Source organism: Ailuropoda melanoleuca, chromosome 4 (genome assembly GCF_002007445.2).
Source record: "Ailuropoda melanoleuca isolate Jingjing chromosome 4, ASM200744v2, whole genome shotgun sequence".
In the NCBI taxonomy this organism is placed as follows: Eukaryota; Metazoa; Chordata; class Mammalia; order Carnivora; family Ursidae; genus Ailuropoda; species Ailuropoda melanoleuca.
Window position 1 is genome coordinate 20,435,611 of NC_048221.1, and position 25,810 is coordinate 20,461,420.

At 50.0% G+C, this 25,810-nt stretch overlaps 2 protein-coding genes across 11 annotated transcripts; one reads left to right on the forward strand and one right to left on the reverse strand.

The window, feature by feature from the left end:
- Positions 1–34: 34 nt before the first annotated feature.
- BAP1 (BRCA1 associated protein 1) lies at positions 35–8,957 on the reverse strand. Of its 5 annotated transcripts, none has more exons than XM_034658422.1 (17): positions 8,768–8,957; positions 8,640–8,669; positions 8,476–8,530; positions 7,369–7,501; positions 6,860–6,979; positions 6,361–6,422; positions 6,133–6,275; positions 5,805–5,883; positions 5,226–5,295; positions 4,786–4,933; positions 4,096–4,280; positions 3,481–3,614; positions 2,441–2,919; positions 2,170–2,330; positions 1,811–1,903; positions 1,628–1,700; positions 35–1,428 (listed from the first exon to the last, which is right to left on the reverse strand). In XM_034658422.1, the coding sequence occupies exons 1-17, from the start codon at positions 8,802–8,804 to the stop codon at positions 1,295–1,297; spliced, it is 2,136 nt and encodes a 711-aa protein (XP_034514313.1). In that variant the 5' UTR covers positions 8,805–8,957; the 3' UTR covers positions 35–1,294. The 5 variants fall into 5 exon arrangements, with proteins under 5 accessions (XP_034514313.1, XP_034514312.1, XP_034514311.1 ...); XM_034658421.1 differs by having other exon boundaries at positions 1,811–1,972; XM_034658420.1 differs by having other exon boundaries at positions 1,811–1,972; positions 5,226–5,349.
- Positions 8,958–9,072: 115 nt separating this feature from the next.
- Positions 9,073–25,112, forward strand: PHF7 (PHD finger protein 7). Of its 6 annotated transcripts, none has more exons than XM_019799399.2 (11): positions 9,073–9,992; positions 10,957–11,069; positions 11,822–11,874; positions 12,258–12,349; positions 16,698–16,799; positions 17,171–17,295; positions 17,758–17,917; positions 18,475–18,581; positions 19,054–19,170; positions 19,594–19,718; positions 19,922–20,478. In XM_019799399.2, the coding sequence occupies exons 2-11, from the start codon at positions 11,026–11,028 to the stop codon at positions 20,146–20,148; spliced, it is 1,152 nt and encodes a 383-aa protein (XP_019654958.1). In that variant the 5' UTR covers positions 9,073–9,992; positions 10,957–11,025; the 3' UTR covers positions 20,149–20,478. The 6 variants fall into 6 exon arrangements, with proteins under 6 accessions (XP_019654958.1, XP_011222940.1, XP_002919046.1 ...); XM_011224638.3 differs by having other exon boundaries at positions 9,073–9,844; XM_002919000.4 differs by having other exon boundaries at positions 9,073–9,775.
- The last annotated feature ends 698 nt before the right edge of the window (positions 25,113–25,810 follow it).

Genomic DNA, 25,810 nt, shown 5'->3' on the forward strand with positions numbered 1-25,810 from the left:
GCCTATAAATCTTAGGCCAGCAACCACAGGAGAGTTCATTTCTTAGGAGAGTTTTATTCATTCATTGATGCAATATTTACAGGGGCCAGAGAAGTCAGGCTGTGCTCAGCACAGAGGCGGCTGCTACACTGGCCAGCCATCCCCTGCCCCGGTCACTATGTACAGATAAGGGGCCTGCTTAGATCACCTTCGAGGCCATCTGGCAGAGGCCATGGGGCTCTGTTGGGGCCTGAGCTCCACAGACAGTGCTGGGCCCGTTGCCCTTGGCATTAGGCCCTCTGGGAACGCTGGGGCTCCAGCGGGTTGTCTTAGTCCTGCTGTCCCCCACCCTGAGTGCCTTGCAGAGGCTCAAGAAGCTGGTGCGGCACGGAGAGCCGAGTGGCGTCAGCTTCCTGCGAGCAGCCCTGTCTCTGCTATCCCTAAGAGGAGGGAGATGTGGTAATACTGAGGGGCTGGGCAGGGGCTCCTCTGAACCCCAGGCTCCAGGGACAGAGCCCAGGAGCCCCAGGCAGGCCCACTGCCAGGGCTACAACACTGAAGCCAAAGAGCCCCAGAGCCTTGGTGCAGACAGCAGTCTTGACAAGCGCGGCTGAAGCCGGGAGGGGAGCTTACAGGCCAATAAACAGCTGGAACACTTCTCTCTGCGCAGGCTGTGGGACCCCAGCGGGCTGCTCATTCCACCCCTACTAGGACACCCTGCTCCCAATCCAGCCCAGCAGCTGGGTCCCTGAGTTTGGAGCTCTTCTGGAAGGAAAAGCAGACCTGGCTTCCTCACAACAGGGACGACCAGTGGCTGGGGCTAGAGCCGCAGGGCCTGACGCCCACCCAGGCGCCCAGCTGGGACCCTGCAGTCAGGGCTCCAGCACGAGGCGGGGACCTGGGCCCACCAGGATGACAACTGTTGGAAAGAATGCAGTCAGGAAGCTGGCTGTGTCAACACAGTGGTGGCAAGACGGGTTAGAGCCCAGAAAAATAGATGTCTCTGTAGGTAAAATATATACTCTGCTGCTGAGGCAGAAAGGCCAGGTCCTGCCACTCCACAGCCGGCTGTGGATGCAGCCGCAGCACCTCACTGCGCCCCAGCGCCAGCTGTTGCTTCCAGAGCACGAGGGGCTGCCCTGCCCTGCCGGGCCCTGGGCAACGCATGGAATCCAGCCTGGCTCCCACTCCCAGGGGCTGGGCTCTCTGGCTGGAACTATTCAGTAATACTGGGAAGAGGGGGAGCGGGGCAGGGAGGGGGCCCCTGTGAGGGCCACGCGGCAAGAGCGGGCTGCAGAGTATGGGCCAGCAGTCCTCACTGGCGCTTGGCCTTGTAAGGGCGCGAACGTTTCCGCCGGTCGGGCTTCCGCTGCTTGTGGAGCCGGCCGATGCTGACCCCTTGGCGCCGCCGCACCGAAATGTTCTGCTCCACCAGGTTGGCCAGCATGCCTGCGAAGAGGCCGAGGCCCTTGAACAGGTGGCTGGGGGCACAACAGCCACCCACTCCATGGGCCACAGCCTCAGGCCAGGAGCGGACGCTCTCCTGGCCCTCCTGGGCCCCTCCGGGCTGCTCAAGCCCCAAAAGGGGCCTGAGGGACATGGCCTGAGCAGGGCACGCCAGGTCAGCTGCAGTGGTAAGTCCCCTCACCTTCCTGGGCCAGCATGGAGATGAAGGTACAGATGAACTCGTCATAGTTGTGGGTCCTTCTCTGGTCGTCAATCTGTGGGAGAGAAGGATGAGAGCCCTTAGCCCATCTCCCCACAGCAGCCACCAGCTGACCTCGGGAGGTCACACGTCCGCTGAGGACCAGCCGCTGGAGAGATGACCCACCTTGAACTTCTTCCTCTTCTCCACCTCTTCCTTGAGGCAGGCCTCGTAGTTTGCAATCTCTGCCTCCACACACTTCAGCAGTGCCAGCAACTCCTGCCAAAATCCCGCAATGCCCCCCTCAGGGGGGCTGGCCAGCATCAAAGTCCCCCCACCAGGAGGCAGCTGGAGGCAAGGATGAGCAGCCAGAGTCCGCAGAGCCTACGAAGGCCCCGGCTGCTACCCAACCCAGACAGGCTTCCTGGCGCCAGGCTTCCACCACCCACCTTTACACCAGAGCTCCAAGGCCCCAGCACCTGGGCGGCAGTGCCTCAGGCCTTCCCACCAGCAAGATAAGAAGAGAAGGCTGCAAAGGGACTCACCTTGGGTGAGTACTTCTCCCCACTCAAGGGCTCACCAGGCCTGGCCAACCCAGGCTTCTCTCTGCTGTCCGCAGTGTCCACTACCTCCTTCTCTTCCGGGCTACTGGACCCCTGGCTGCCTTGGCTCGGTCTGCTGCAGGGTGAGGAACCCTTCCCACCCTCTGGGAAAAGAAGGCACGAGAAGACCCCTCAGAGCACAGAACACTTGGTGGTCACTTGGCCACCCCCCTGCTCAGTACACCAAGCGGCCAGTGAGCAGTCACAGGCGCACCTGTCAGTGCCAGGGGACTCAGCACCCCATCCTCAGCGAGGTGCAGCAGGCCCGTGCTGATGACAGGACCGAGGTCGCGTACAGCGCGATTGTAGCGGATGCAGTCAACACGGAGCAGGCTGTCATCCTCTCCAAAAAGCACCTTGGAGATGTGAGAAGTGACAGGGCTGGAGGGCCGCGTCGGGTTGGCTGAGCGAATGGGCGACCGCAGCGGCGAGTTGAAAGCACTGCCGATCTCGGAGGCTGTGTCCGTGCTCTCGTTGCTGGGGGTGGGCGAGGGCTGCGAGTGTGTGGGGACCGCCACGGCTGGGCTTGCCGCCCCGCTGTTTGTCTTGATGGACAGAGGAATTGAGAGGTCTTTCTGGGACTCTTTGAGCTTCTCAGCCAAGACATTGATGGTGTTGGGCTGCAGCACCGACAGCTGCCCGTCCCCAGAGCCACTCAGAGGCCCTGGCTTCCCTGGCCCCTTTCGCTTGTACCTGGGGGGCCCAAGGAGAGGTGAGACAAGGGAAGGGGCCAGGCGACCCCGCCCAGCAGTGTCCAGAATAGCCCTGGGCACGTCCTGGCCTCCAGAGACTGACACGGCAGCTCCTCACACTGGGTCTGACAGCCTGACCTGGCCATGCCAAGCCTGGCCCCCTAAGCTCCAAACACCACAGCCACGTGTTCCCAAAGGACACCTCTATTCCAGCTGCCTCACTCTGGCCTTGCGCCAATGCGAGGTCTTCTGACAGAGCTGCTCCCTGCCCCATCTCCTCCACCCCTGCTTCATCCAGTCCTTCGAGGCCTCGCCGGAAGGCCACCTCCCAACAGACAGGCCTTGTTATCTGGTTAAATGTCTTTAACACTCCCCCAAGCCCTCCTGGAGTCTTGGGGACCTGGGACCTGTCGTCAGCCCCCGCGTGCCAGCCTCCCACAGGACCCAGCACTCAGCAGGTGCTCAGTGTTATATGCTAAAGGGCAGCCTCAGACATGGGTTGGAATAGTCAAGATAGCATCTGTAGCACTCGAGCTTCCAGCCTTCCGGAGCTGAGGCTGACCTGATGGCAGAGTTGGTGTTCTGCACGTCATCGTCCTCATCATCCTCGTAGTCATCCTCGTCGTCCGAGTACTGCTGGGGGGGGCGGACTGGAACTCGGCTGCGGCCCACACCTGCTGCCAGGTCTTCCTCCTCCTGAGGCAGAGACCAAAAGCAGCCATGAGCAGGGACCAGTCAGCCCGGCCTGGACACAGTACTCACAGCCAGAAAGCCAACACGGCTCTCCAGGTCACGTCCACCGAATCCCAGGTGTTCCGAGCCCACCCTTGATTCCTGGGGAGGCTGCTGCCCACCCACACGACCCGCCTGTGCAAGACTTCTAAGACAAACAGAGCACCCTGAAACACGTGCCTTTATTGTGCCAGCAAAACCTAACTCATAGAGTGGTACCAGGAACATGCCCTAAACATCCTGCCCCACTGCCGTGTGAGTGGACTGAAAGCTGGAGTTCTCTCTGCCTCTCTCAGCCCCTGTGGGGCCTTTCTGGGTAGCAGAGAGACTTGGCCACCTAGGCCTTCGTATAGGGTGAACACCAAGGAACCACCTAAGGAAACTGCTTGTTGCAGCCTCTCAGGGGAGTACTGGAGGGGCTCGGGCAAGGGTGCTCCCAGCTCACCTGCATGGGGGACTTGGCATAGTTGTGATTGTCCAGAAAGGCCGGCAGCCGCTGAACAATGGGAGCGGGGTTGGGAGGAACCCCATTGAGGCTGCTCCCAGGAGGCTTCACCACCAGCTTGGGTTTGCTGGGAGGGCTGTGGGCTGGGGCTTGGGGGCAGGAACCAGCCACTTCCTCCACACCGTCTGAGAGGACAAGGAGCACAGGCAGGACCTTCAGCCAGATCCAGAAAACCTGTCCTCAGACCACCATCTCCCCAGATATAGCACTGCTCCCTCCTCCCTTGCCAGAGAGGAACAGGTGCGCTGGCTAACGGGATGAGAGTCCGCAAACTCTAGGTCGTGGGCCCACAGCGAGATGAAGGATGAGACGGGAAAAGGGAGGGAGGGAGACAGGAAAAAAAAAAAAGCTTCTTAAGAAAACCAGAAAGGGAATATTTATTATAGAGAAGGTTCAGGAGCTGTGGTAATGTCAGCCCTTTACAAGTACCTTGCTTTAGGAGATGACTGCTCTCCCTCCATGTTCCGAGGAGAGAGGGCTACTGGCACCGGGCCTCAGGCCTCCCACAGGAGCCTCTGAACCTCTGCCCAAGTGCATCCATACAAACAGACTTGCTCTGCTTGGGCCTCTCGGCTCAAGCTGTGATGGGGTGGCTCCGAGGCCAAGGGGAGGCGCCAAGATCCCCGGTACCTGTGTGAGTGCACTCGGAGGCCGCTGCGGCCCTGCTTGCCTCCAGCGCCAGCGGGGACTTGCTGCTGGCTGGTTTGGACTCCTCAGCCAGCTGTGGCTCTTGAGACTTGTGGGTCTGAATCAGCTCTGGCTGTGTTACCCTGATCAGCTAAAAACAGAATTCAAGGCTCAGAGGAGTGAAAGCAGAACCCCCAGCCGCTTGCTTGGACAGGGAAGGGCCTTAGTTCTACCTGCTCACTCACAAGGAAACAGAATAGCTGAACCCAAACCTCCTTTTAGAAGCTATTCGCCCTCCCCACCCCAAGTCCCAGCTTTCCCACAGGGAAAGCAAAGGAAAGGAGTGGTCAGGTGAAGCCCAACAGATCCATAATAAAGAGTGATCTGGGAATCAGAAACCACACCCCAGTGGAGGGAAGAGGGATGGCGGGAGCGGTCCCCACCTGCTGCAGGGCCTCCAGTACTGTCTGACGGTTCACCTTCAGCACATGCAGCCTGGCCTCGTACTTGATCCTGCGGTCGGGCACCACCGCCATCAGGTTGAAGCGGATGTCGTGGTAGGGCTCCCTGCAGTCACAGCCGCAGCCGTGAGAGCAGCTCCCGCCCCAGCACCACCATCAAGCTGAGATAAAAAATCTGGCAGGGCTCCCTGAAGTCACAACTATAGCCACAGGTATGGGCGCCACCCCAACAGGCGGGCAGCAGCTAGCAATGCACACCAGGCAGCTGAACTGGTGCCTTCCAATGACCTGCACGAGGGGCCTATCAGCAAGTGAGCCAGCATGTCTGGGACACCTAAGGCTCCACCAAGGCCTCCCCCTCCCCCGCCTGTCCCAAAGCAGGCCATACGCAGCCTGGGTGAGAAATAGGGCAAGGAGGTGGAAGCCCAAGATCTCAGCTTGACCTGGCCAGATTCAACATGTGGCCTTGCATGAGTCATCTGACCTCTCTGCTTTCCCCTTTCTGCGTCCCTCCCAATGGAGGCACAGCTCCAGAGGGAAGGGCAAGCACAGAGCCCTTACCCTGCGGTGGCAAGGCCGATTCGCTCCATGATGACCCGCCGGGCCTTGTCTGTCCACTCCTCATCCTCCCCCCAGGGCCCTAGGGAAGACCAAGATGAGGAGTCAGCAGGTGGGAAGCCCTGAGTTTGGACAGGCCAGGAGTGGGAAGGAAGACGGAGAGCAGTTGAGTCAGGGAGTCTGGGGTAGTCAGGTAGCGCAGTGCAGGGTGCCATCCAGCCAGAGACAGATGCCCTCAACACCACCCCCCTGCCACTGGGTCCCCAAGCACCCGAGAATCCTGAGCCCTAGCTCCCTAGAAGGTAAGCAGAAAAACCCAATGGGTCCCTACCATGGTCAATGGGGTAGACCTTCAGCCCATCCAGCTCGAAAAGCCGGCCCGTGATAGGCACATAGCTGACAAAGTGAAACGCTTCCATCGTCCGCACAGCACTAAGGCCATTCTGCTTCTCGGGGAGGTGGCGTGGCTCAGGCCTAGGGAAGGACATACTCAGGGCCCAGAATGAGACAATCCTTCCTCCCCCACACCCTCCCATCAGCTCCCACAGCTCCCACATACCTGGCATGGCTATTATGTGCCTTGGCCAACTCTGGGGCATTGCCAATCGCATATCCTTTGCTCTAGAGAGACGGAAATAAGACATCAAAACAACTTCTCAGGTGGGCCTCTGGGTGGGAAGCAAAGCTCCGGAGAACAGGCCTGGAGGCATTCCAGGAACCTGAAGCAGCATAGATGGATTTTCCTGAAAGGTTAGTGGGGACAGAAAAGAACTCCGGAGCCCCAGAACAATGGGGTTAGTCTGGCACGGTAATGAGTGGACACTGGAGAGCAACGTGGCCTGACACAGACCTGACAAATTCCTAACACACTGTCACCTAAGGAATGTTCCTTTCCTCCTTAGGTCTTGAGCCTAAAATTTAAGGGTCAAACATAAGGTAAATTATTTGAAAGAAAATGGCCTCATCGCATCAAATGCCATATGGTAGCACTGCAAGTGGGCCCGGGAATCAGATCTGCCCAGCAAGCTGGGAGCCGGGATTGAGGTACCGTGGCCTACCTCCGGGCTGAAGCCTTTGGTGAAGTCCTTCATGCGACTCAGGGTGGGCCCCAGGTCCACACTGCTGCAGTTCAGGAGCACGCTCAGCAGGGCATGAGTGGCACAAGAGTTGGGGATCAGCTGTGAAACCCAAGAACAGTCACTCATACACAGCATGCCTCACCCCAAGCCATACTCATTTACTCATTGAGAATGGGGACCCACAGAGGGACAGTCCTATCTGGACAACAAAACTCATCAGCTTCCCTCAGCTCCACCCAACATTTGTTCATTCAACTAAATACCCACCAGCTGTCTGGGGAGATGCAGAGCAGACTCAACACCCGCCTGCTCTAAAGGTACTCCCTTTTGTAATGAACTAAGAGCTCAGCTCCTTCTGCCAGGGGACTTCTCTAACCGCCACTGCTGGTATCTGCCTATCTTCTCCTCCTGCCTTCCCCCACTTCCACTTCCCAGCAAAGACAATGGCAGCATCCCACCCTCCAGACGGAACACAGAGCTCAGCAGACCTGATGGGCAAAGAACATGTTATTCACAATATCATCATCAATCACAGACGTATCATCCACCAAGGTAGACACCTTGCGACGGGATCGGCGTTCTTCGATCCATTTGAACAGGAAGATGAATCCATACACTGGGCTGGGGAAAGTAAGGGGCAAAGCTAGACCAGCCAAGTGGGGGAAGGCAATCAGCATCCCCTTTCTTCTCCTGCCTATTCCCATACCCTGTGTTGCCACTCAGGTGCCCTTCCCATGATCCCACCTCTACCCTGGCTTCTTTCCAACAATGCCTCAATTGGCCCTTTGCCCTCACACTCAGAAGACTGCTGCAGGCAGAGTCAAGCATCAGCTTCTGGCTGTGAGGCTACAGGATACCCTGCGTCCTCATGAAGTCTATGGTTCTGGGATAAGAGAAGAAAAGCTGGAACCTGTGGCCCACAATAAGGTAGGAACAGAAGGTAAAGCAAGAAAAAAACCTCTGATCGAGGAATTTAAACACTAATTCTCACTGTGAACCCCAAGGCCTGGGCCTCAGTGCAGTGAAGAAAGCAAATGAACACCTATATCAGTCCCTTCTTTCCTGGAAGATAAAAAGAGATCTCTCAGTTCATGCACTGTAATCGCTCCACACCTTTACTCTGCGGGACGACCAAGACAAGGCCCTGAAGTTGGTCACCCTGGAGGGGGCCTTGTCAGATGCCACACACCAGCCAATCAATACAAGGCCTTTGTGAAGGGATTAAAGCCACCGGCACACAGGTACATGAAATCAGTAATTAATAAATTACAGCAGGCACTGTGTGACCTGGGTCAAGAGAAGGGGCTACCTTCCCGCTACAAAACCAGAAAAGGCAGCTGAACTGTACTGCAAAGGATGGTTAGATTTATACAGGGGGAAAGGGACTACTACATAAAGGGAAGTGCTGAAGGAAGACTGGGAGAAAACAAAAATATCAGCTCGATCAGGAGGGCACCCAAAGACGAGGGGTGCTTCCATGTATGAGACTTTATAACTTGGGATTCCTACACTACCTCCCTTGAGGGGCACTCCTCCCCTGGCCCTTCCCTTGCCCTCGGGGTGTTAAGGGAAGGCCCTAGCACCAAGCCACTCACCCCTGACATTTGCTCTGAAGGTCATAGATCTCCTCCACCTGCACCCCTTTGACACCTGCGATCAGGGAAGGAAAGAAGTCGGGACGGGCAGCCCCAGGCTGTGGAGCGAGGGCACAGGAGTGGGCCTCCACAGCCCGGATCGGGCGGGTAGGAGAGACTCTTACCGAAATCTTCCACCAAGAGGGTGAAGAGGCCTGGGTGGGGCGACAAAAAGAGCAGGTGGTGGTCAGGCGGGCGCGTTTCGGGCCCACCCGGCCTCCTCTGACCCCGGCCCGTCCAGCACCCTCCTCACCAGGGTCGCTCTCCAGCTCCAGCCAGCCCTTATTCATCTTCCACCGGGGCGGCCCCTCAGCGCCATGTCCAGGCCCTCCCGACCCACCGCCGCCCGCGCCGGGAGCCCCCGCTGTCCCGGGGCCCCTAGCCCCACACACAGACAACGGGCCCAGTTGGCGTCACCCGCCCGCGCCGGCGACACTACGTCACCATGGCGCGACGTTCTTCGCCCCGCCTCTGGGCTTGTCTTCCGCGGGACGGATTCTGGAGGTCCGGGCGCTCCCGCTAGGGGGCGGGGCGGGCGCGCGGCCGTTAGCGCGCGGCCGTTAGCGGTCCTCCCCTACCAACGGTCGGTGACGCGGTGGTCCCCGCGGCCGCAGTCTCCCTGGGTCGCAGTCCGCGTGACCCGGCCCCCGTTTGCGCGCTCGCCCCCTTCGCCGGCGCAGTCACCGCGCGGGGCGGCCGCCCGTGAGGTAGCTACCACGGCTTGTGACAACGAATAAAGCTCCGGACAGCGGCGCCCTCGGCGACAGCTGGGCGGGCGGCCCCGACCGGGAGCCGCGGCCTGTGCGCTACCGTGAGGAGCGAGCGGCGGAGGCGACCTCCGGCCCGGCCGCGCACCAGCCGCCCGGCAGGCGCGACATGAGCCTGGCCTGGCATCCGCGGGATGCTCCTTGAGCCCCTTCTCCGGCTGTTACCTCCGGGGGACGGTTGTGGCCACACCGACACGTATTTTCCAAATAAATCATTGTTTATTCTTGCGGCGGCGGGGCCGAACACGCTTATTTATTAATTTTTTCAACAAGGCTTTACCCAACGCTCATCCAGTGAAAAGCTTGGTAACCGTTCCAAGGGAGCATCCGCTCGTTAGGAAATCTCGGACTGAGCTGCTCGTGGAAGCCGGCATTTGCAACGTCCCTCCTCAAATGCTCTGAAGATTGTTGCGTCTTCCCGTAACTACCAGTGTGCACAGAATCCCACTCAAGGAACGTCTTCGTCCAGCGATGCAAAGAACTGACGTTTCAAGGTTTTATTTCTATTGCCTGATGGCCGGGATTTCCCCACAACGACCCGGAGCCGCTCAGTAGTCCCGAAAGTGGGTCCCCCTAGTGCGAGCCCTCCTCTCTTCTCTTCCAGCCTGGCCAAGTGCTTTTGTTGAATAAGAAGCCATCAAGTGCCATGACTTCTGCAAGTGCAACTCATGGGTCGGAAGAGGAGATGGAGCAAACACAAAGAGAGGAAGGGTGGTCTAGTCGTAGTTTTCTGAACAGCCTTAGCAGTTGTATCCAAGGAGAACAGTGGACAGCCCCTGCAGATGTTCACGCTTCCCAGCTGTGCTCTGAGGACATGGGTGCTGGAGTGTCTGTCCCTGGAGTGACCCGATTCACTCAGCTCTCCTCCGAAGAAATGCTGTCCTTCCCCCTCCCTTGACTAGACACAGTCCTTCCTTCATGGGAGTGGATTTTATGTCTTTTTCAATCGTCTCTTCCCTTTCCGGGATTTCCCCGTTAGCCAGTGAACGCTAAATTTGCGGTCTGCTGACATTGGTGGGGGGGGGGAGGCAGGGTGTCGTCTCCACTTTGGGACATTTTGCTCTTGGCTCAGATCTAGGACAAAGGTTGGGAACAGACCAAACCTCAATGGCCAGCCGAGCCTGATGACAAGGGGTGATGTGTCAGTGTTCTCTCTTGTCTCCCACTAGAGGGAGTTCTTGCTTCAGGCAGCCAAAATCCCAGGGACTCCTTTTCCTGGGAAAGAGCTACCTTCTCTAAGCCCTTACCTGGTAGAATTAAGGCTCCTATACTTGGAAGCAAAATGAGCCTCTTTATCCTGAGTGCTACCTCGTGCGTTTAGTAGGCACGAAGAAAACGAAGACCCGTTTAGTCAGGTCAGGCAGTGGTTCCAATTCTTAACTCTGCTGAGTATAAGCAGTAACTCTCATCTTGGGCAAGTGCCTCTTTGTGACCTCTCTGTGCCTCAGTCTCCTCATCTTGAAAATGGGGAGAGCAGTGGTACCTCCTGCACTGCGTTTTTGTGAGTTAACACAGATGAAATGCCTAGAGCAGTTCTGATGCAATTTAATATTTATTGGCTACTACTGGAGTTGATAGTGGGTGGGTCCGTTTTATTGTCACATGGGTTGGACTTTGACCCCGTGGAACCAAATGTAGAATTAAATTGCTGACCAAGCCCTGTTTGTATTTATAGCTGGAAGAACCTGTATTGTCCTCAAAATAGTATAGAAGAATTCAAGTTAGGAGAGAGAGGCAGCAGCGAATGAAGACTATAAAAGAAAAGAAGAAGGAACGTCAAAGATTGAGGTAGAGTAGGTGACATGAGGGAGTTTGGGAGAAATTGTCCAAAGACCCATGGTACATGCTGTACTTTTTGTCCCCTTTGTGTGGTCTTGAGGGCTGGCTTTGGGTAGCGTGGAAGCATACACCAGTGGTCCCCTGGAAACTGCCCGGTAACCTGTGCCCCCAGGGCTGTCCCTAGTAGCAAAGTGCTGGCTCTGGAGCCCTATGATCTAGATTCATATCCAGGGTCTAACACTTGCTGACGCTAGGTGACCTGGGACAGGTTACTTCATTTCTTTATGCCTCAGTTTCCTCACCTGGAAAATGTGCATAATAATAGCACCCACTTTTTAGAGCCTTCGGTAGATTCTTTGAGCTAATACATGTGAAGAGCCAAGAATAGTGCTTCGCACTAGGATTTCACCCTCAATTTTAGTATTTCATTATGCTTTGTGAACATGGTACCACCAGAGATTCAGAGTAGGTGGCAGAAGAAACGGAAGAGCAAAAGGGGGTTTGCTCCTGCATTCATTCAGTCTACACAGGCAGCACAGCCAATGGGAACAGAAAGATAATTACAGTTTCACATAATTCAAATGACTTAGTGGGTACGTTTTGTGCTCTCAAAATTATGCAATAAAAAAGAAACTGATGTCTTAGCCTTTTGATATTTTGGTCCTTCATCAGACCCATGGAGGCATTTTGAGGGAAATGTTATAAAGGGTGTTGACAGGATCCTCAAACACCACTTTGTACCTCTTCCTTCTCTTGTATAGAAAATCTGCCAAGACAAGGAGGGTAACCCAAAGGAAGCCGTCTTCAGGGCCTGGTAAGAAAGACTGGAGGTTCTGTTCAACCGCTGCCTTCGGGCCTCAGCAAAGGCCACCTACGCAGGGCAGCAACCTTGCTTCTCTAACTGTCCGTCCTACTTATTTCCCAGATTCTCTAGGATCCCGAAGAACTCAGGGTCCTTGATTTTTAAATGGCTAATCCAAAGTTCAAGAAACAAGTTATTTAAAACCACTTGAGAGAAAAGTATAAAAAGTGAGCAGCTGCAGCCAACTCCCTCAAATGTGGCCAAAATTATATAAAAGCCTAACTGATACCATGCAACACTTCATCCCAACCTCCATCCTTGTCAAAATGTCCTCTTCCCAATACATGACTCTCCCTTGTACTCCCAAAATGAATTCTTAACATTCTCTCCTCCAGTTTGCCGGCTATGCCTTCAAGAACCTGGGGATCCCGAAAAACTGGGGGAATTTCTTCAGAAAGACAATCTCAGCGTGCATTATTTTTGTCTTGTGAGTATAAGGTCCCCTGTGCTTTGAATGTTTCATGGCTTTTGCTGTACAGTCTGTTCTCTGTTTTTCATCCAGCCTCAAATCCATAGCCCTGTTTGTTTTTCTTAATAGTTTTTTTCTTTTTAAAATCTAGTCTTTAAAAAGTAGTGTACATACCTGCTATAAAATCCTGACAGTATAAAGAAGGTACAATAAAAAGTCACTCCCCAAAACAGTGTTCCCCATCTTTCTTCCTCTTCCTAGAAGCACATGCTATCAACTGTCCTTTGAGCTGTTTTTGACCCACCATGCTTTTCTTTATTAGCTATAATTTGCACACTATAGAATGCATCAATTGTAAGTGTACAGGTTGATGAGTTTTGATAAGCTCCTATTATCTTGGGGATATAATGTATATCCTCGTGTAAACACCACCCCAAAGTATTTCCATCACCCCAGCAAGTTCCCACCTGTACCCTTCCAGCCAGTCCCCTCAGAGATCATCACTGTTCTGATGTATAGATTAGTTTTGCCTCTTCTTAAATTTCATATAAATGGAATCATACAGCAATTGTATTCTTGTCTGGCTTCTCTGACTCAATGCAATGTTTTGGGGATTCGTCCATGATGTTGCATGTGTTGGTAGCTTGTGCCTTTTTGTTGCCTAGTAGTATTCTGTTGTATGACTGTTTTGTCATTGGCTTATTTATCCTTCTGTTGATGGGCATGTAAATTGTTTCTGTTGGGGAGCTATTATGAATAAAGTGGCTGTGAATATTCATGTTCAAGTCTTTTTGTAAACACATATTTTCACTTCCCTTGGGCAAATGCCTGGGAGTGGATTTATTGGTAGTGTGCTAACTGTATGTTTAACTTTAATGTGAAGTTGCCAAATCACTTTCCAAAGTGGTTGTACCAGTTTACACCCGCACTAGCAATTTATGAGAGTTCCAGTTGCACGCTATTCCTGCCAGAACTTGATATGGTCTATCTTTTTAATTGTAGCCATTCTGCTAGGTGTGTACTGGCATCTCACTGTGGTTTTAATTTGCATTTCCCTGTTAAGATGTGGAGCTTCTTTTTGTGTGCTTACTGGCCATTCACATACGTTCTTTAGTGAAGTACAAATATTTTTCCATTGTAAGAGTAGGGTTATTTTGTCTTATCAATTTATAAGAATGTTTTTATATATTCTGGATGCACATCCTTTTTTAGATAAGTGTATTGTCACTATTTTCTCCAAGTCCGTGGCATGCCTCATTTTCTTAATGGTGTCTTTCGAAGAACAATTATTTTTAGTTTTGATGAAGTTCAGTTCATCATTTTTTTTCTTTTACTAGTGCTTTTTGTATGTGTACCAAGATATCTTTGCCCACCCATTGAATTACCTTGGTGTCTTTATTGAAATCAATTGACCATGTATCTGTGGATCTGGATGATTTATTTTACGTCGTTGATCTGTGCATCATCCTTCCAACAGCACTGCACGTTTTGATTATTGTGGCTTTATAGTGTCTCAAAATTAAGTATTATATTGGGGGCGCCTGGGTGGCACAGCGGTTAAGCGTCTGCCTTCGGCTCAGGGCGTGATCCCTGCGTTGTGGGATCGAGCCCCACATCAGGCTCCTCCGCTGAGAGCCTGCTTCTTCTTCTCCCACTCCCTCTGCTTGTGTTCCCTCTCTCGCTGGCTGTCTCTATCTCTGTCCAATAAATAAATAAAATCTTTAAATAAAAAAAATTAAGTATTATAAGTTCTACAACCTTTTTTTAAGATTGTTTTGGCTATCAGGTCCTTTTCCATATAAATCTTACATTTAGCTTGTCAGTTTTTCTTTTTAAAAAGGCCTATTGGGGTTGATATTGGGATTGCATTGGATTTATAGATCAATTTGGGAAGAATTGACATATTGAATCTTCAATCTATGGATGTGATATATTTCCCCATTTATTTGGGTCTTTTAAAATTTGTCTCCACAATGTTTTATTTATTTTTTACTTATTTTTTATTTAGCAGTGTTTTTTTTTTTTTAGTGAAGAAGTCTTGTACATCTTTTATGAAATGAATGTGTAAATATTTTGTGATTTTTATGCTATTACAAACATAAATGGTATTTTAAAATTTCAGTTTCAGGTTTGGATGTTGGTATATATAGATGCAGTTTATTTTGTATGTTGATTTTATATCCTGCAATCTTGTTAAGTTCACTTATTGGTTCAGTAGTTGTTTTTATTTTTGAATTTTTTTGTTAAATGCCTTAGGATTTCCTATGTACACAATTATGTAGTGTGAATAAAGATAGTCCTACTTCATTTCCAATCTTTCAATTCTTTTAATTCTTCTTCTTGCCTTATTATGCTAGGTAGGACTTTCGATCAGGTGTCGAGTAGGAGTTACGGGAGTAAATATCCTTGTGTCACTCCCAACATCAGAGGATAGCATCCAATTTTTCAACGTTAAAATATGATGTTAGCTGTAGGCTTTTCATCAGATTAAAGAAGGTTCCTTATATTTCTAGTTTGTTGAGGATATCATGAATGTGTATTGCATTTTGTCAAATGCTTTTTCTGCATCTATCGAAATGATCATTTTTCTCCTTTATTTTGTTTACGGAGTTTGTTACATCAATTGAATTTTATTTTATTTTATTTTTAAAGATTTTATTTATTTATTCGACAGAGATAGAGACAGCCAGCGAGGGAGGGAACACAAGCAGGGGGAGTGGGAGAGGAAGAAGTAGGCTCCCAGCAGAGGAGCCTGATGCGGGGCTCGATCCCATAATGCCGGGATCACGTCCTGAGCCGAAGGCAGACGCTTAACTGCTGCGCCACCCAGGCGCCCCTACATCAATTGAATTTTAAATGTTAAACTAACCATGCATTTCTGGTATAAACCCTGCTTGATTATGATGTATTATCCTTTTTATATGGTGCTGGATTCGATTTGCTAATACTTTGTTTCATTTTTATACCCGTACTCATGAGAAAGATTGGTCTGCGATTTTCCTCTCTTGTAAGTGCCGTCTGGTTTGGATGTTAGGTCTTGGTTAATTTCAGTGCCTTTACAAGCATACACATTTTCAACATAAAAATAAATATACTGTACACAGTGTTTTGTATTTTGCTTGTTTTTTACCCCTTAATACTTATGAAGATTTTTCCGTGTAGAACATATTGATCTAGTTTTTTTTTTTAACAGCTAATTGGTATTCTGTGGTATGGGGGTGCCAAAAAGTATTAAAACAAACCACTCTTAAAGGACATTTAAATTATTTCTACTCTTTCACTATTGATTTTTCTGTTTATAGAAATAATGCTCATTTAGAAAACATTAGTAATACTTAGAAATATAAATAAAACAAAAACCACTCATATAGTCCTAAAGCCCTGAGATAATTAGTGTTGAACAGATATGTTTTACGCCTAATTGGAAACATATGGCTATAATACAAGTGGCCCTTGAATTGTGTTTTTAAAGAAAAGTTTTTAAAGAAAAGAAAAGTTCAATTCCTCCCCTTCCCCAGTAGGGCAGAATGACTATAGTGGGGAGATTTTATTTTATTTAGAGGGAGGGGTAGAGGGAAGGTGAGAGAGTCGTAAGTAGGCTCTGTGCTCAGCGAGGGGCCCGATGTGGGCTGGGCCCCATCTTACGACCCTGAGATCAAGGAGTGAGCTGAAACCAAGAGTTAGACACTTAGCCAACTGTGCCACCCAGGCAGTCCTATAGTCAGATTTTAAAAGCCTTGTTTCCCTTCCTGTAGAGAACGCACTCTGAGAAGAGTATATGTTCTGTACTAAGGGGAAGTACGGTGGGCAGGGTAAGAGTGTGGGTTCTGTGGGCCTGGATGTGAATGCCGACTCTGTTGCCTCCTTGCTGTATGACCCCAGCCATGTCACTTACCTTCCTACACCTCAGTGCGGTCCTCTGAGAGATGAGGATCACAATAGCATCTGTATCACAGGCTTGTAGTGAACATAAATGAGTCGATATACAGGGAGTGTTTCCCCAAAGGGCTCCGCACAGAAAAGCAATCTTCAGTAAATGAGAGACAGTGTAACACAGAGGTACGTAAGAGCCCAGGTTCTGGAGTCCTGTGACCTTGAGCAAGTCACATAATCTCTCCTATAAAATGGGGATGATGATGGCACCTACCTCTTCAGGTTGTTACAAGGATTAAATGAGTTAATATTTAAAAAGCACTTAGAGCACAGTTAATGTTGTATAAGCCTTTATTAAGTAAATTACCCTGTAAATGTATATATATCCCACCAAACTCTATATTCTAGCTCTCTTACCCTGTTATCCTCCTCACCCCACTGCACTGTTTCACCGATCATCAATGTTGACAGCCTGGTTCTACTCCTCCCCCAGATCCTATCTAGCAAGCTGCCTCAGAGGGGCCAGTCCAACAGAGGTTTCCATGGATTCCTGCCTGAAGACATCAAAAAGGAGGCAGCCCGGGCTTCTAGGAAGGTTAGAATCCCCCACTATGGGGGCCTCGGGGTAGGCCTCTTCTCATACCTCTCTGATCGTCCCTATTTCTGTTCTTTTCCCTAGCTGTTAGTTGAGAAGTCAAAGGACTCTTGGATTTCCCAACAGGTCCTTCTCTTAAGCTGCATGCTTCTCTGGGGTGTAGTATGAAGAGAGGGAGTAACATCCTGGGGAAAAAATTAATTCAGTGCTGCTTTAAGCTCAGCTTTGGGGTGCCCCCAGAGCTTTCAGGTCAACTGAGGAAAGGAAATGGATATTGCTTCCTAGAATTTCCATTCCATACTGTGATGTGCCACAGAATGTCTGTTTGTCTTTCTTGGGGCCATGAGCACTGCCTGGGATCTCATTTGCAGATCTGCTTTGTGTGCAAGAAAAAGGGAGCTGCCATCAACTGCCAGAAGGATCAATGCGTCAGAAACTTCCATCTTCCTTGTGGCCAAGAAAGGGGTTGCCTTTCACAATTTTTTGGAGAGTACAAGTGAGTGATGAAGGGGAAAAGTTGTGGTGCCCTTTGCAAGTTGCTTGTGATTAGCCACTAATGAAATCAGAGTCCAGTTCTCACAGGCCTGTTTTGATTCACTGGTGAATCTGTCCTACCATCCAATAATGAGAAACAGTGTCTTGACTTGGCGATTTCACAGGGGTTACTTCTTGCTTCCCATCCACTTCTTAAATTACAAACAGCTGCTGTTCTTAGACAGCTGCTCAGGGCTAAGTGGAGCTTTCAGGAATGGGAGGCTGTGGAGATAGTCCCGGGAGTTTTGCTCAGTGGGGGAACAGCTGTGAGAAGGCATGTGGCTGTNTCCCCCCCCTGCCCCCCCCCCCCGTGAGCATGGAGGTTCACTGGGCATTGGCCCGGGTGGCTGCCCTTCGTAGGCCGGGCAGCTGGAAGACTGCATCAGTGACAAACCAGAAATCGAGTCTGTTTACTCTGCCTCAGATCATTTTGTGGAAAACATCGCCCAACACAGGACATCCAACGGGGGAAGGCAGGGGAGGAAAGCTGTGTCTTGTGTTGTGAAGACTTATCCCAAGCAAGTGTCGAAAACATCCAGAGTCCGTGTTGTAGTCAAACTATCTACCACCGCAAGTGCATACAGGTGGGGTTTTCTCCTCCCTGGGGACCTTCCACATTTTTCTCTAGTTCGGAGCACCCTAGGAACGCTCAGGCAGTCTTGGCTTCTGGGTGCCATCCTGGTGGCCTATGTGCAGGGCGGGTTCCAGACAGTCAGAGGAAAGTCAGCCCAGTCTCTGGTCGCCCCTGACCTGTGAGACCTCATCCAGGATAACATTTAGATTGAGCAAAATCCTCAGGATGGCTAGAGCAAACGAGCTTGAATGAGTCAAGTGGCCTCAAAATCAGCCTTGCTTCCTGGGATGGAAGGAAAGGGACCCTTGATTGGGTCCCCACTGCAGGCCCCACAGCCAGAGACAACAGCTGAGGCATTCCTGGGAGCTCTCTCAAATTGAGCTTGGTCTCTGGTCTGATGCCTGGATTTGCACCCCTCACACTAGCCCACCCATAGCCCTTTTATGGAAATCTCCAATCAAGCTCTCTTAGCAACATCCTCTTTGTGAGATGAGGGTTGGGGTGGAGAGAAGGTGATCAATGATGGTGTTTTTCTAAACACAACGCTCTTCCGTGTTTCTCTTACAGAAATATGCGCACACATCAGCCAAACACTTCTTCAAATGTCCACAGTGTAACAATCGAGAAGAGTTTCCTCAAGAAATGCTAAGAATGGGAATTCATATTCCAGACAGGTAGTGGAAACTCTAAGGCAGGAATTGAGTCAGGGAGTGGGTTGCCTAGATTTCTAGAGAGGAGGTGAGTGTGAGGTTAGTTCAGAGAATGAAGAAGCAGCCCAGGCACTGGTATATGGTAAAGAAGGAAGGAGTGGAGGGAGGGCTTGTCGGTTATCAAAAGAAAAGGAGGTGGGGGGGAAATGTGAGAATGGGGGTAGACATGTTCCTGAAAAGGGTGCTTGGGGATCAGAATTCCCTGGGGGTTGGTTCTTGAATTCCAGTGTGGAACTAAGAAACCCCATGTTCCACTCATCCTGCTTCAGCCCTCTCCTACTTCCAGGCCACTCAGCCCATCTTGTTTAAAGTACTCAGGCAACCCGTTGAGCTCTTTTGGTCTGCTAGCTTGAGTTCTCTCTAGTTCCTCCCAGGTAGACAAAGGTTTCACCACCAGTTATGTGCCCCTTACTCATTGTTTCTTTTCCCACTGCAGAGATGCTGCCTGGGAACTCGAGCCAGGGGCTTTCTCGGAGTTGTATCAGCGCTATCAACATTGTGATGCCCCCATCTGTCTGTATGAAAAAGGCAGAGACAGCTTTGAGGAAGAAGGGTAGGGAAAGGCTCCTGGCTAGAAAGATCTCTCATTGGTGCCATCCTTGAGTTAGACCTTGGCACAGTCATCGGTAGCAAGAAACTCACTCTTGTCTGCAGACCTCAGGGCGAACTCAAGTTCCACACTTGTCCAGCCCAGGACTCACTCATGCACAGGTGGACAGGGTCCTGCAAGGTCTGCTCCTCCTTGTGCCCGGTGGAGCACCCTCGGGTCCATTCCTTTGCAAATCCACCTTTCAAGTATCTGTGCCTGAGCGCGGAGTCCGGGGATTGGCCCTCAGCCACAATGGGTCATGGGTAAAACGTTCAGTGAAAATTGCCTGAGAAGCCCTCAGCAAAGGCCTGGCCTGTAGCAAACATTGTGAGAGTGGTAGTTAGTATAATATTCGTCCCCACAACCCTCCCTTGGCTCTTCCCGCAGGAGGTGGCGCCTCATTCTGTGTGCGACATGCGGGTCCCACGGAACCCACAGGGACTGCTCCTCTCTTAGATCCAACAGTAAGAAGTGGGAATGTGAGGAGTGTGCACCTTCTGCTGAAGCCGCAGGTGGGACTGGGGGGATGGTCTGGTCTAAGAACTTGGGGGGAGGGCCTTCTGATGCCTGGGAAAGGAGGAGGGCATGCCACTGGGTGGGGACTTGGAGTTGGCGCCTTTAGTTTGAGAAGGGAAGCAGCTAGGGAGGGGCTCGAGGACCTGAGCCTGGAGAGACGGAGGGCTGAGTCTTCCTCTCCACCTTTCTTTCACCACAGACTATCCGCCTGAAAACTCAGGTGACATCCCTTGTTGCAGCAACACCTTCCACCCCGGGGGGCATTTCTGCAGAGACAGCAGCCTGGAAGAGAATCCAGGCCCTTCTTGGGCTGATTGGCCAGGCCCTTCCTTATTAGAAAAGCCAGAGTCCTCTGGTGGCAGGAGGGGCCACTCCTGTCAGTCCAAGGGTGTCAAAATCACAAAGAGCTGCAAAAAATCCAAGTGACAGCTTCTGAGTTGTTGCTGCCAAGCATGTTTGGGTATGAAGCTGTGCCCCTCCACCGGGTTTGTGGGGGGAGCCTTTTGGGACTGTGAGACAAGGAAAGAGGGCCAGCAGGGAGAGTAGGAACCAAGGAAAGAGAAGTCCCAGGGGAGCGTGAGGACAGAGCAGAGTCCAGATGCCAACCTCGGAATGTGTTAGCGGTTATGAGAGCGCCTCTGCTCTTTCTGCCTGATCCCCAGAGAGCCTTCTCTTCTCCCACCCTAATCTGCTTCTCATATGCCTCTTCTTACTTCACCCATGTTTGTTATTATGCAAATAAAGGTTTTCTCTCCATTGGTGTCTCCTTATAAATTCACTCCGGAATTTATCTAGAGTCCTGAGGAATCCGGAGGGTAGAGTGAGAAAATAGAAAATGCACCCTTCTTTTTTTTTTTTGTTTTTATTATATTATGTTAGTCACCATACAGTACACCCCTGGTTTTTGATGTGAAGTTCCACGATTCATTAGTTGCGTATAACACCCAGTGCACCATGCAATACGTGCCCTCCTTACTACCCATCACCAGTCTATCCCATTCCCCCACCCTCCTCCCCTCTGAAGCCCTCAGTTTGTTCTCAGAGTCCATAGTCTCTCATGCTCGTTCCCCCTTCTGTTTACCCCCCTTTCTTCTTCCCTTTCTTCTCCTACTGATCTTCCTACTTCTTATGTTCCATAGATGAGAGAAACCATATGATTGTCTTTCTCTGCTTGACTTATTTCACTTAGCATTATCTCCTCCAGTGCCCGTCCATGTTGCAGCAAATGTTGAGAACTCATTCTTTCTGATAGCTGAGTAATATTCCATTGTATATATGGACCACAGCTTCTTAATCCAGTCATCTGTTGAAGGGCATCTCAGCTCCTTCCACGATTTAGCTATTGTGGATATTGCTGCTATGAACATTGGGNAATGCAGCTATGAACATTGGGGTGCATATGGCCCTTCTCTTCACTACGTCTGTATCTCTGGGGTAAATACCCAGTAGTGCAATTGCTGGATCATAGGGTAGCTCAACTGTTAACTTTTTAAGGGACTTCCACACTGTTTTCCAGAGTGGCTGTACCAACTTGCATTCCCACCAACAATGTAGGAGGGATCCCCTTTCTCCACATGCTCTCCAGCAATTGTTGTTTCTTGCCTTGTCAATTTTGCATAAGGTGGTATTTCAGTGTGGTTTTGATTTGAATTTCCCTGATGCCTAATGATTTTGAACATTTTTTCATGTGTCTGTTAGCCATTTGTATGTCTTCATTGGAAAAGTGTCTATTCACATCTTCTGCCCATTTTATGATTTATTTGTTTCTTGTGTATTGAGTTTGAGAAGTTCTTTGTAGATCTTGGATACCTGTCTTTTCTGTAGTGTCATTTGCAAATATATTCTCCCATTCCGTGGGCTGCCTCTTAGTTTTTTTGACTGTTTCCTTGGCTGTGAAAATGCACCCTTCTAATCTATGAAATTCAGTGAGTAAATGTAGAATTTTCAACTTCAAGCATAGACATGCTGCTTTGGAGGGAAGCAGTTTGCAAGGAAATTATAGGCGGGGACAGAGATTTCATCATTGCACAAATAAACACGGGCTCTCATCAGGGAGGTGAGCCAGCAAAGGAGGCCACCATGGCAAGGCTTGGGGGCCTGGACTCAAACAGGGCAGGGACTGCCCTGCTCACACTGGGTGGGAGGACTCCACTCACTCAGGCAGTGTGGCCTGCCGCATACCTGCGCTCAAAACCTCGCTGCCTGGTGGCTCGGGCAATTCCGTCTTGGGTAAGGCAACCATGCCAGGACAGTTGCATTAGGCAAGGCAGCTGGGATGGGAATCTGGCAGAAGGTCTTGGGAGAAACTGAACGGAACCTATCTCACATTTGTTTGTTTTTAATGATTCTGTGGGATTTAGATTAGCAGGGGAAACTCAGGACCATTGCCAGATGCTCAGTGTTCAGGGTCTCACTGAGTCATTGTCACCAATGGCAGAGGACAGGGCTCTCGGTTCAAATGTTGCTGACCCCTGGAGACTTCCATCCTTGGTGTTTACGGTGATCACTTTCAGATTTGACCAGATTTGACTTGGAATCACATGGGGTGTGGGGTGGGGTATTTGTGTCTTTTTGTTATTATCAAAGTATGTAGGCAAAGTCATACAGAATTTTAAAAGTCAAGAAGTACTTAAAAAATAATAAAGAAAGACAGTCTCTTGACTTACCCTTCCCTACCCTCAATCCCACTCCTTAAAGGCAACTATTGTCCGTTATTTTTTTTTAAAGATTTTATTTATTTATTTGACAGAGAGATAGCCAGAGAGAGAGGGAACACAAGCAGGGAGAGTGGGAAAGGAAGAAGCAGGTTCCCAGCGGAGGAGCCCAATGTGGGACTCGATCCCAGAACGCCGGGATCATGCCCTGAGCCGAAGGCAGACGCTTAACGACTGCGCTACCCAGGCGCCCCTATTGTCCGTTATTTTAGCCATTTCTTGATTCAGAAGTCTTAGATGTTACTGGCTTCCTATGATGTCATGTAAGATCTTGCTCCTTTAAAAATTTCTCACTTTCATTCTATCTTTTATAATTGCATCACTGTTTTTATTGAATTAACCTTCAGTGATTACATTAGTGACCTTCAGTTTACTTGCTCTGACCATGTAAACGCCTATACCTCCGAGCCAAGCAGTACGCTGGGATTACTTTCCTCTCCCCTAATTCTTTTTTTTTTTTTTCCTGAAATGAATATCTTCTCTCTTATGTACTTGCTCAGTTTGTTAGGTATCTATGGCTAATTCTTCCCAAACATGCCACATGACAGTTGCCTCAAAATACAATCTTCCTCATACGCCAAACATCAGATCACTATTAGCTGCACTTCTTTTCTGAAAGACCAGCCTCCTAGAGCATGCTCCTGAGCTGGCTTCTCTCTGAGCCTCCTGCACACCTAACCCCCGAGGGCTGCCCACCGCTATGCCTTTTCTCTTCCTTTTCTCTCCCAGGATTTTGATGACTCGGTGCTGTGCTTCCTAACTTGGGTTTCCAGGGACACATTGTCAGAGCTCTGCAAGGGACAAAGTTTTTAAATTGTGGATTTTCATTTCAAAAACAAATGATATTTTACCTACCCAAGACTCAACTCTTAGAGTGATATTTCACAACTGCAAGACACTTCCAAGATTAAGACTTCATTTTCTTAATCTAGAATTTCTATAACTTGGGCCACCAGGCATATTCTCAGACATCTGGGGTAGTATCTTTCCCTTTAAAAAGAATCCACTTAGAGGGGTGCCTGGGTGGCTCGGTCAGTTAAGCGTATGCCTTCGGCTCAGGTCGGATCTCAGGGTCCTGGGATCCAGCCCCGTGTCAGGATCCCTGCTCAGTGGGGAGTCTGCTTCTCTCGCCCCCTCTCCCTCTGCCCCTCCACCTCATGCTCCCTCTCTCTCTCTCAAATGAATAAGTAAAATCTTAAAAAAAAAAAAAAGGATCTACTTGGACTACTCAAGTGTGAGAGACACTATCTTCACTGAAAGTAGTGGTCCTCTAACAGCGCCTCTGGAATCCAGCTGCAGTGGGTGGGAGGTACAGCTTGTGGCCGGGGTGGGGGATGGGGTGCTTTTGTCACTCAGACATTCAGTTGCCTGATCTCTGGGTGCAGTTGGCCTTATGGATACCTAGCAAAACAGCACACATGCGTACACACACACACACACACACACACACACACACACTCCCCCGTATTAACTATTTCTTCATCTCTATACCTGTACTCTCCATTGATTTTAATAGCTGGCTGAAAAGTCCCCAATTTTGAAATGTTCTATTCTTCACCTAATCAGTCATTCTCCATTAAATAACTGGATTTTTTGTCTTAAATGAGCTTTTAATTTAGGATCGTTTAAGATTTACAAAAAATTGTGAAGATAGTACAGGGATTCCCCATATCCCCCAAACCCAATTTCACCTATGAGTACCATCTTACATTAATATGGTACATTTGTAACAATTGATGAACCAATACATTATTATCAAACCCAGACTTTATTTAGATTTCCTTAGTTTTCACCTAATGTCTCTTTTCTGTTCTAGGACCCCATCCAGGAGACCACATTGCATTGAGTCGCCCTTAGGTTCCTCTTGGCTGTAACAGTTTGTCAGATTTTCCTTGTTCTTGATGACCTTGGCAGTTCTGAGGAGTACTGGTCAGGTATTTGAGAGCCCTCAGTTGGGATTTGTCTGATGTTTCTCTCACAATTAGACTAGGGTTATGGGCCTGGGGGAGGGAAACCACACAGGGAAAATGCTGTCATCACATCAGATCCAAGTGACAATCTATCAACACGTCTTCCACTGTTGATGGTGAACTAGATCGTCTGATGAGGAGTGTTTGTCAGGTTTCTCCAGCGTAAAGTTACTTCTTTCCCCCACTTTCCAGACTGTGCCTTTTGGAAGGAAGTTACTCTGGGTAGCCCATGATGAATGAGTGGGGATTGATGCCCCCTCCGTCCTTGAGGACAGAATATCTACATTATTTGGAATTATTCTGCATGGGAGATTTACCTGTTCTCTCCCACTTATTTATTCAGTCACGTGTTTATGTCAGTCTAGACATAGGGATATGCATAGTGTATTCTGGGTTATAACCCGATACTGCTTGATTTATTTTGTTGCTCAAATTATTCCAGCTCTGGCCTCTTGGGAGCGCCTGAGTCCTTTTCACATACCCCCGTTGCTGTGTGTTTTGTTCTGTTGGTTTTGGGGGATTTTTGAGCCCTTCTTTATTGTTTGGCCCTACAAGATGCTCCAGGCTCCGCTTGTATGATTTAAATATATGTTTTGACAAACATATCTGTCTGTTAGAATTAATTACTGTTTTATAACTTAGGACCTAGAACAAATAGTTCACTTGGGGAGGGTAGAAATAGATGTTAAATAAAAATTCCCCAAAACACCTTCTCTACTTCCTCTAATTCTTACCTTTGTAGGAACCATAAACTAGGGCCAGAAATTTCAGAATCTCCTTCTACTTTCCTTTATCCTCCACCACCCTCTTTCTTGTCAATTTGAATGTTTTATGAATGTTTGCCTTCTTTCCCATCCCGCTGCCACGTGCTCAGCTCGGACGCCTGTGCCACAGAGGACTGAAGCAAAAGCCTGCTCTCCTCACGGTTTCCTGTGTCCACTTGCTTTGCTGGCAAATCCGCCCTTTTCCCTTCTGCTAATTACCATAAACATCTGCTAGCCCTTTGCTTAGGATGGCTCTGCTGAGATTGGCATCCAAGGCCTTCCACAAATATGGCCCTACTCAGCCTCATCTCCCTGGACGCCCCACCCACGGGCACTCTGCCCTGACTACCCCGGAACACTGGGCCCTGAGCATAAGGTTTGCAGTCTGGAGAGCCATAGCCTCTATCCTTAGCCTGTTGAACCCAGCATAAGAGCCATTTTTCACTCCCACTGGTCTCTGCTTATATGCCTATTAGAGCGGGCGTCACTCTCCACCTGGTCCTACAGTTGTTTATCTATCTCTCCCTCTAGGTTGGAAGCTCCTTAAAGGCAGGGACCTGTTTGTCTTATCAACCTTTCTCGCCCAGTGGTGTGTGGCTCCGGACCCCACATTCAGAGGCCGTTTGATGTCTACTGAATC